Source organism: Juglans regia, chromosome 15 (genome assembly GCF_001411555.2).
Source record: "Juglans regia cultivar Chandler chromosome 15, Walnut 2.0, whole genome shotgun sequence".
Classification (NCBI taxonomy): domain Eukaryota; kingdom Viridiplantae; phylum Streptophyta; class Magnoliopsida; order Fagales; family Juglandaceae; genus Juglans; species Juglans regia.
The window spans coordinates 16,413,069-16,424,026 of NC_049915.1; the positions used below are offsets into that span (position 1 = coordinate 16,413,069).

Here is a 10,958-nt window from a genome sequence, read left to right on the forward strand (position 1 = left end):
TATGAGTCCTATTTTTTTTCCCAAGGGTCAGCGCGGTGCTTGCACATTTTAGACCTTTACATATGATTTTCCAAGTAATAAATGGCTAAAAATGGAGGGGTGAAAAGGCAAGGCAGGAATTAAGAGGATATCAGGCAATTTCTGCAATTTCTACCAGTCATTGACAATTTAAGTTATGAATTCAATCAAAGAAACACATTCAACTCCATTGGGGTATGATGGAGATAGGATGATGAAGTTACAATAAGTTACCAGCAATCAGAACTAAGCGGTTATATAGGTAAACGAAATGAAAACAAAATACAGATTCCCTGTTCTTCAAACCAAAACCTCTCCCTATTGTATCACAGTACACAAAGGGGACAATGTTGTGGTGTCTTCCAAATAATGTTTCATTACAAGATTTTCTCTACTACTAACACAATTATCATGCAATCGAGCGTTAGCTTCTACCTGAAATAATGAGGGTCTTCAGTGTAGATTTATCGAGCACCCTCCATCCATACCACGGAGGAAATATGCACTGAGCACAAAACTACACTATCTGGAAGTATAGATCAGAGCTAGGAAATCAGGCATGTAGGGTGGCAACCTTTTGCAACAAGCCGTTGATTGCCTCATCATTGTCCTCAACAATTGGTTCCTCCTGCTGTTAACAAGCAAATAGACACATACATGATCAGATAAATGCAGATAGTTCCAAGAGAAGAGAGACAAGCACCAGATTAATGCTGACACTAGATCATGGACCTCTTAGATTACATAGGTTATTTTGTTATTTTTGTTACACTTCACAGTAGTATTGGTGGGCAGGGGGAGACCCTAAAAGCTGCCCTTGAAAAAGAGTTGAATCCATTTAGTCTCGAGTAGCTTAAGCCAAAGACCCATCATTCGAGAGCAAGTAGAAACCACAATCAGAATGGCAGCCAGAAGAAAGCAGCCATCATTTTAAACAGTTAAAAATGCCGATTGGTGGGTAACAGCAATGATGCTTATCACCCAAGAATGAAGAAAAGTTTTTGATAAGTCAGTACGGAAGAAAATTTCTGAGTTCTATGAAGACAAGAATGAAGACTCCAAACGCCATTTTTTGGGGGTGGGGGAATTATTACTTTAGTTTCTGAGAGACTTTTTCTGTCCACAAACAATCAGTTGATCATTTTATTTGGACAAATGTACAAGAGATTAATAGAGATCTATCATCAACATCCAGACATTGAAACAGGAGCGTATGTTTACAAGAATGGTAATTACCTCTGAATCTTTTCTTGATTTCACAACTACACACTTGGAAGCACTAATACTAGCGCTCTTCAACAGACTTCGAGCACTGTGGTTCGGCTTACTAGGTCCATTTTGTGTATCTGTATTAACATTTTCTGAATTTTCATATTGCTGCGACCTTGGAGGACTCTCAAGACCTGTAGCAACAGAAGCTGCAGTTTGCTTTTCAATTTCACTTTTGGGGTCAGTAGTCTCATCCTTGGGTGCACAAACCCGCTCCCTGGAAAAAGTAAAATGCAGGAAATTTATATGAAAGCAAAAAACATCATCTGACTTGGTTTATTAAATTTCCTATCCTTTTGTTTTGGCAACTGGGGATGGCTTAGCAGCCCAAAAATATAGATTATTTTATTACCAAGGAAAAAACCTTTCAATTTGAAAACCAAACAAATGATGCAACAAGGATCATTCTCTGGCCAAAAACAATTGAAATTGGGTGTACTCTTTTCCACAATGACAGACGAATATCGATAAGTACAAACTAATAACATGGCAACTTTCAATTTAAAGGCGTACCTAGGTAAGGAAGCATGCTGCCTTTGGAGTGGAGTGCTTCTTTCACCTTTACCATAATGCTCTTCAAGATGCGCAAACTGCCGTTTGAATCGATCTACACCACTAAATTGCAAAATACATTTTACTCACTGATAATCATAGCATGAATCTTATTTATACAAAAGAATTGCTTTTTAGCATATAACTTGAATTTCTGACTTGCAAACTTGCATCAAAATTCAAACTGCATTGGTTCAATATTTATTCCAATCAGCAGCAAGATTAGCACAATAATGCTTTCCGCTAAGAAAAGAAAGCATGTTTGAAGCACCAAAACAATGTCTCAGGCTATGGAAGTCAAGAATATAGAACCCTCCATTAACAGGAGATCTCATCTCACACGCATTGAACATGATGTTTAGCCCAAACGAAAACATAGAGAAGCTATATAAAAAGTAAATACCGGGGGAGGGGGGGTTATATAATTTCAGTGATTCTAACAGAATTAAATTAAGGAAATACAAAGGGTGCCGAAACCCCAACAAAAACATCGGAAGTAGGGTGCCAAAAAACCATTTGATCTGTACCCTTGTATGTTGGTGCTTTTTTATTGTTAAAAATCAATGGAACTGGTCAGAAGCAAACCAAAAGTGATCTATCAAGTTTGAATAGACTACATCAAATAATTGTAGATTGAAAGCATTCTCATTGGCACTGTTTCCTCCTATTGGGTCCATGACTTTGCATAACCATTAATTCAATCAATTTGGGAATATCTATGTAGTCCGTGCTAAACATGTATTCATTGGTTTAAAAAAATCACAATTACTCCAGTCCACATTCAAAGCTGGCTGGAGCAGTGGTCACTGATACAGTAACTGCTATGTAAAGCTTTTGGGAGATATGACTAAGAATTTAAGTAATAATCAGTATAAATGAGTAAGCATTTCAGATTTATAGCCAAAATTATTCATGACCAGCCATTCTTTATGGAGAAAAATTCCGAGATATAGAGGGCAATCGTGATTGCAAAATGGGCAAGGCTGAGATCTTGATGAAGCTAAAAAAACAAAGTGAGGACTTTCCTAATTAGGTGCATTCTCTCCATATACTTCCTGTGTACTTGGGCTACACCTATTTTCATAATAATAACCTTGGTTTTACTTATTAAAAAAAACAAAAGCAATTGAGGACTAAACTCTTTCTTTTTTATACTAGGGAATGTTTACCTTTACGCCAAAGAGAGGACTAAACTATTAAGTAAATTCTATGACCTGTAAGTTTCTTCACCGATGAAGGATTGCTCCATTCTGGCTTATGATTTTTTCAAAACTTATTACTTTAGCATCTATCTCATGCAGAGGCTCATCTTTTTAAGTTATATATCAATGTTGACAATTGGGGACTTTTTTTCTCTAAAAAAACATAATGATGATCAGTGGGTTGTACATCATTTGATTGGGAAGTTCTCTCAACAGCTGAAGAAACTTATAATACACTGGACCAGGTAATACAAAACTGCAGACATGGCAGTCTTAGTAAATTGTGAGTTAAAATCTAAGTCATGGAATCCTACAACAATGCTGGACAAGAACAACGGTGTTCTCTATATCGTAGATTTACAATTTCCTTCAATATGCCATAGATTTTGAACCATTGAACATTTAGATGACATAATTTAGAATCTGAGATGTCAGTACGAAGTAGATCAAATGACAAATGCAGCATTAGGTTTACAAAAGAAAATAAATAAAATAGCTCTCCTATAATAACAATAACATAAAGTGAAAAACCATAGACAATTGCCCAACCTTGGGTACATAAAGCTAGTCTGATCTCCACCTTGAAGATACTCCTGCAGCATCTGGGGATGATATTCTAAAATCTGTTTGATTCAAAACAAAATTTAATATAGCCATCATGAATAATAGAAGCCATTTTGCTACATAAACAAGCATCAAAATGTGTCGCCATACCTCTCTATAGATTAACTCTCTAACATCATCTTTAGTCAGTTTCCTCCTCTCAAACTCAAACTCAAGTTTTGATATAGGTTGAGTGGATGAAGGTTCACGCTCCACATTAGATAAACTATTGAAGTAAGGATCAGATAATGCCTGTCAGCATAGGAGTAGGGAACATTAGGAGATATTACGAACTCAAACATTTAGATAAATGAAATTCGATTCATTTCTCTTTAGTTTAATTGGAGCCTTTGTCTGGAAATTGTTTGACTGAACATAAGTTACCTCTTCAGCTGTGGGACGATCTTTAGGATCAAATGCAAGTAGGCGCTCTAGTAGGCGAAGAGCCAATGGATCCGCATTAGGGAACTTTTGGGAGAAAGGAACTGGTTGCTTTTTCCGCATGCTGCTCAGATACCTTCTTGCCTTTTCATTCCGAATCTGCCAATATCATGGTAAAGTATCAGTTAAAATAAAATCAAAATTAAGACACTCAGAAACACGATTTGCTTACAGTATGTGATTGGTTTGTCTAAGATAATGAAAAGGAAAAGCAACTAGAATGTGAAAACTTACCCTTGCAATAGATTCTTGAGCAGGAGTGCCAAGAAAATCAGTCATGAGATCTAATTGGTGCACCACATTTTTTCCAGGAAATAGTGGTTTTCCTGTAAGCATTTCTGCAAATATGCATCCTGCACTCCAAATATCAATAGCAGGGGTGTACTGCAAAACAATAAAGACCGTAGAAACAGTTCAATACCAATTTGACAAATCAAACATGTTAAATATTTGATTGTAACTTGCTTATGCAGAAAAAAGAAAGGAAATTAAAACCATGCCACTATATACTAAATAAAAAGTCATAAAAAGTCAATGACAACTGTTGAAGGTGACAAATTTCCTATAGCAACCATAGTCTTAAGACTCAAAGCAAACAACAACTCTTTCAACACAGGACACTAGGACAACATTCATGACATGGGCAATATTTGCATTACTTTATTAAGCATCCTCACTGTTTGAAAGTCTATCATCAATGACAATATGGGTGTCCAAATAGGCCCATTGATCATTCCTAGTACGTATCACAAGGTTGGTCCAAACGTGTGAATGGACCAATTTGAGAAACAATTGATTGGACCTAATCAGTATTCAGGAAACTAACCAAACTTGGAAAATTATAGCCCTGTGCCATTATGCGATCCAAATGGAGCAAAAAGCAAATTTTCAACCTTAAGTGGATGAATCGTCCAATATTGAATCATGTGTCTTCGTAGAAATTAATGAACCATGCCGGTATTAAAATGGGATGAAAAGATATGAAGCATTCACCAAGGGATGGAAAAAAATAAGGCTTTATAGAAGACATGCTTCACTTTATAAGATACTTTCAGTTTACATTCACAAGGTACTTGTCAACATCCACTTCAAACACCAAAATCTTGAAAATTTGGCTATCGCAAATGGATGGCTCTATTTCTTTCTAACAAATAGTAGATATAGAGAGTTTGATGCTTTATAGTGATCTTCCATTAGTTAAAAATAAAACACAAAATAAAAGCTCTGCTAATAGTGCAAATAAGAGTACAAGCTTAACTTGGAATTAAAATTGCAACCACAAACAAATAAATAAATAGTAGCTCGAGGCCTTCGCAAAAATGCCCATCTAGAATTTTATTTAATAAAATATAGGAGTTCAAGTATGCAGTAACTTGTGTTGAACTTTCTCAAGCAGATATTATGCAAGTTAGACAGAATTACAAAAAGACTAACAAAGATACAAAAGTAAGAGAGGAACCAATTAAAGGAACACCTATGTAACTTAACAAGAAATTAGTTTAGAAGAATTGTATTTTCATATCACTTCATCCAACAGAGCAAATTGCAATAGGATAATCAAGGTATTTTTGCAGCTCTTCTGATTCAAGATAAAAAAGCATCAGGTAAAAAAAAAGAAGATAAAAAGCAGCTTACTTTCGAGAAAAACGAGCCACACAGTTCAGGTGCACGATACCATCGCGTTGCAACATAGTCCTTCAATAGCAGCAAATAAGTTGGAAAGCAATGATTCTGATGCTAAGACTAGAAATAAATTGAAAGCAAACTAACAATATTTTCTAAAATTTTACTAAAAAATCATAGTAAGAAATTCAGCAAAATGCAACAACAGAACAACTTACAGTCCAGAAAATTGCTGACGGGGCATCATTGAAAGACACACGAGCAAGCCCAAAATCACATATCTTTAATTTGCAGTCAGCATTAGCAAGAATGTTTTTTGGCTTTAAATCTCTATGAAAGACATTTGCTGCAAGTAACTTAGGAAAATTAATCAACTTTCATTAAAGGCTAAGGGATTAGTGAAAAAGGCCAACCTGTATGTATATACTTCAGACCACGAAGAAGCTGGTACAAGAAAAACTGATAATGCTCAGGAGTAAGATCATCATTTGCCTTAATTACTTGATGAAGATCAGATTCCATTAACTCAAAAACAACATAAATATCTCTAAATTCCCGTCGTGAAGGAGGAAGCATAATATGCTTTATTTCTACAATATCAGGATGACGCAACAACCGGAGGAGCTTAATTTCTCTCAGAATCCTAGTGGCATCAGAAACATGTTCAAAAACATCATTAATTTTCTTAATTGCAACCCTTTCTCCAGTATGGGTGTCAATTGCAGAGCCAACAACACCATAACTTCCTTTCCCAACGACTTCTTGAATTTGGTACCGGCTTGCCTCTCCATACTCTGTGAAGAATTCTGTCTCTAACCCACCCTGTAGGAGGAATAGTAGTTGTTATTTATGAGAAAATAGTTGAAAATTTTCTACATGAAGAAAGGACAAGAAAACATCAACTAATACAACTTGTTTATGTCATTGGTGTTGTAACAAATAATAAATTCAACAAAAAGACACAAGCAGGAGACAGATATCTACGGCAAAAAACTACTCTCCTATAACAAGTAACAATAAATGGATCTTGAAACTTGCACCATCATGAAACTGATACCAGTTTCTTAGATGTATAGAAAATATTAACAAAAACTTAGCTATCATACACGCATCTTTTACATCCATTCTGCAATATTCATAACCTTTCTAGGAAGCTGATGAGCCACCATCCCAAGTAACATCTTCCAACAAGAAAAAAATCAGCTACTTTTCTTGCCTTTGGGATGCCACATTGCCACTTTCAAAAGAAAAATGAATAACTTATTCAATCTCATACACTGCAAATGCTTCGATGGATTAACATCTATCTCAATATCATGGATCTCCATCTTTCTCAGGATTTTAGTCACTATTGAAACAGTGTAGCCAGCTAAAGTGAAATATCAGTCTCCCTGGCAAGAAAAATATCAGTCTCGCTGCTGAGTGGAAAATTATTCTTCATTGTATTATGTGGTGTCTTTGGATGGAGGGAAATTGTTGACGCTTTGAAGATTGGGAGCGTTCCATGGATGAGCTTAAGAGATTCTTTTTCAATATGCTTTTTTCTTGGGCTACTGTCATTGATTGCAACAGGGCTAGTTTTCATGATTTTCTTGTATTCATTACTAGTTCCTAGTTGTTGTTAGGTTTATTCTTTGTATACGTCCTATGTAATTGGGCTATGCCTACTTTTATTTCAATAAATTTTTTATCTTTATCCAAAAAAATATATATCTCCACATCCTCGATACCACCAATTTATCAAATGAAAGGCTCTCTACAAACTTAGATTAAAAAAAAAAAATACTGCCTTCATACCAAATCAAATGCCTTACTTTTTCTTTTCGGAAAGTCCAAGAATATGTGTCCACTTTGAAAATATTAAAATACTAGTGCATTTTCTCGTAATAGCCTTTGAAAAAACATTAAAAATGACACCTATCTATAATATGCATGAGACTTTTCAGGAAATTTATTATGTAGAATCCTTTTCATTAATAATCTTGCCATTTAAAAAAGGACATTGTAATTATGATCGAGGAAGTATATTTTATCAATTCCATATGGTTAAAATAAAAAACAAAACAGATTTTTTTTTTTTTACAAACAGATAGGAGAATGGTAGATACACACAGCCCCACTAGATTTCATTGACAATTTCATCCTACAAACACTTTGGAGATGTACATGGTACATGTAAGTTATCATGGATACAATTTCGCAGTACAATTCAAATGGACCATAAATCCAACCAAGGGGTGAATAAACACAAACTGCCAATGATCAGAAAGAAGCTAATTAGTTGATTATGTGGATATAACAAAACTAGCGGGGAAATATCAGAGTGAGACCAGGAACTATATAGCAATAATACAGATCATAATGTTAATGAATCAATAGTCAACAATCCCAATGGCCCTAGTCAAGAAGTTAAATCATAAGGGTTAACAATGCAGCGGAACCCCCAGATGCACTACTTTATTGCACTACTTATCCATCCTCATAAAATACATTAACCTTTAACTGATGATGGATGGCAAGAGATCAAAGCCAAACATCACAAATTTTAAAAAATTCAGAGATCCTCGAATTTCAGCTTTTTAAAGTAATCAACAAAATAAATTTGCAGGAGAATTGGTTCTAACATCCCTCTGCTCGGTTGCTGAGAAAACAAAGGAAATTAAAATAACCGACTGGTACTTGTTTCCTAGAAATCGAAAAGAAGATCTAATCGAGTTAAATAGACTAGAAAATCTTAGCTGGGTAAAGTCCCTCAGGTTCGACAACATCATTTTTCCAAATTTCAAAACACGATTCTCTTCTACATTTTACCATCGACTAGACGAAACCTAAGATAGCAAACCCTTTTTTTAACTAACTTTTGCTGATCCAAGTCGAATGTCATTCGTGAATACGATAATAATAAGAAACAGATTTAAGGACCCTTTTACGAGTTAAAAAATAATAATAATAAAGCATGAAAATGGAAATACTGTTCCTCCATTGATCGAGAAAAAAAAACTCAAATCAAACAAACAAGATATGAACAATCAAATCAAATCAACACCCAGGCAAAAAACAAAAGAACCCCCAAATTAAACCAAATGACAAAGAGATCTCAGCCATTTAAAATAAAAAACACCCAGATCTCCAAAAAGAGAGAAAAGGAGGGAAAAAAAAAAAAAAAGGAAGAGACCTTCTTTTGGGAATCCATGGAGCCAGGTTTGGAGTTGGTGGTCCGTTTGGGAACCTTAACGAGCTTCAAGCAAGACGTATCAAAGTCTCCCACTGGGGCTTCCTCTTCTTCTCGTTCCTCTCCTTGTTTTAGTCCTTTCTTACGCTTACGAACTACGGATGATTGAGCGCAAAGTTCGCTCACAGAAGAGACGTGGCCACAACTATCATCAATAACGATATTTTTAGCGTGCTGATTATTATAGGTGTTAGTGTTAGTGCCTGAACCGTTACTATTTCTGTAGTTATCTGTGCGACGTTGAAACCAGCGACGAACCCCTTCCACCAGTGTACCTCCACTCCCCATACACACAAAACTCCCTTCCCACTTCCTCGTTTCCCAGCCACTCGATCTATTCAGCGTTGCCCTCCTCTCTCTCACTCTCTTTCTTCCCTTCCAAGAATCTCTCTCTATCTCTCTTCGTAGCTTCTGCCACCTGCTCTTCTTTCTTGGGTTGTTTAGCTTGCCTTTCTTGGGGGGGCTTTGGGATGGGACAGAGAAAGTGAAACAGAGTCGTGTGGTTGCTTTTGAGAGATGGGCTGCGGAGAATTAATGATGCAAAAAAACGGTATATAAACAGATGCTTTGCTCCCGACGTGTCGTGAAATCTGTGAGAACGTGTATTTTTATTCAGTGTTGGGTTTTCTTTTCTGTTCAATCATCGAGAGTTTTGCATGTTCTGTCAAGACAAAACCAAGTTTTGACCTGACTCTTTGATGACATCACTCTCAATCTCCATTATTTATGCAAGAGTTTCTAGGCTTTCCCTTAAAGACAAATTAAGCAGTCATGATCAGGTAAAAATACTGTCACTTTTAGTTCTGAGGAGGCACTTTGATGGATCTGAGATTAGATTTTTTGTAGGACACAGTGATTCCAAAATCTTAAATGGTGTTAAGAGTTTTGAAACCCAGATCCAAATATTCTCTCAATAGTTTTGGAGGATCTAGTTACAGCATACTGGAATCTAATTTAAAATGCTAGTTTAACAAAAAGAAAAAGAATTGTTACCATCCCAAAGAAATTTTATAAAACTAAATCTATAAATTGGCATGACTTTATATAACACGTTAAATTTATTTTTCAATCTAACATATCATATTAAATTATATTAGTTGGTAAATTTATTTTTGTAAAATTTCATTGTAGATAAAGATTTCTCTTTAAAAAACAAGTGATTGCCTTCTCTTACCCTTATCAATAATTGATAAAGATATGGACACAAATAATATGTGTATGTATGAATTTCAATGGATCATGGAAGTGCTTGTAGTATTGTTTATTTTGAAAATAAAAATTTTATATGCAGTTATTTTTACGTATTCTTTTACGTACTCTACTAATATAATTGGTTGCATCATTTTTTTAATTTAAAATAATTGATTTGATCAATCACATTAATAGAGTGAACAAATAGTACGAAAAAAATAAATGTAGATGGAAGAATTCAAAAACCAAAAAAACTCTCCAATTAATGTACAATATTATATTATAGCTATAATGTACTATATTGTAGCTATTCAATTAAAACAACTCCCCAATGGTGGTAGCTTTAAATGTTTTTTCCTTAAAATCTAATAGTTGTGAGAATGTGTTTTTGAATGAATTTGCAATATAGAAGAAGCAAGGACATTCGAATGCTATACAGTCTAGTTTTCCTTTGTAGTAAATAAAACAAATTGATTTACTTTTAAGTATCTCTTATCGTAGGGTTCACTACAATTATAAAAATAGTAAAAAAAAAACAACTTTTTTTATATTGACTAACAACTATCCACATTATTGCCATATGAAAAGTGTTATAATCATAAAAGAAATTTTATAAAAGTAAATTTATAATTTATGTGATTTTATATGATACGTTAGATCTATTTTTTAATAAAAATAATTTTAGAATTTTTTATACTACTTTAAACTACGTCAATTTATGAGTTTAATTTATAAAATTTTTTATAATTAAAACATTTCTTTTGACATATTTTTTGGGTGAATAAATTATCTTAAAAATCATTTCTTTTTTTAAATAGAATAAATAC

The 10,958-nt window shown here is 34.4% G+C and overlaps 1 protein-coding gene across 2 annotated transcripts; it reads right to left on the reverse strand.

Annotated features, from left to right (window-relative positions):
- Window positions 1–214: 214 nt before the first annotated feature.
- Window positions 215–9,523, reverse strand: LOC109013778 (mitogen-activated protein kinase 9-like). Of its 2 annotated transcripts, none has more exons than XM_035686024.1 (11): window positions 8,884–9,523; window positions 6,122–6,530; window positions 5,927–6,054; window positions 5,721–5,780; window positions 4,320–4,469; window positions 4,029–4,184; window positions 3,756–3,896; window positions 3,591–3,664; window positions 1,801–1,902; window positions 1,255–1,504; window positions 215–646 (listed from the first exon to the last, which is right to left on the reverse strand). In XM_035686024.1, exons 1-11 carry the CDS (start codon window positions 9,226–9,228, stop codon window positions 572–574), a joined length of 1,890 nt encoding a protein of 629 aa, XP_035541917.1. In that variant the 5' UTR covers window positions 9,229–9,523; the 3' UTR covers window positions 215–571. The 2 variants fall into 2 exon arrangements, with proteins under 2 accessions (XP_035541917.1, XP_035541916.1); XM_035686023.1 differs by having other exon boundaries at window positions 215–649; window positions 8,884–9,522.
- Window positions 9,524–10,958: the final 1,435 nt, after the last annotated feature.

Excerpts from the sequence above, each read along its gene's own strand:
- LOC109013778 (XM_035686023.1), bottom strand. The coding sequence starts at position 9,228 with ATGGGGAGTGGAGGTACACTGGTGGAAGGGGTTCGTCGCTGGTTTCAA. Across the intron at positions 4,185-4,319 it reads CTCAAGAATCTATTGCAAGG|ATTCGGAATGAAAAGGCAAG; the intron begins GTAAGTTTTCAC and ends TGATATTGGCAG. Across the intron at positions 1,903-3,590 it reads ACTAGCTTTATGTACCCAAG|TGGTGTAGATCGATTCAAAC; the intron begins GTTGGGCAATTG and ends TTTGCAATTTAG.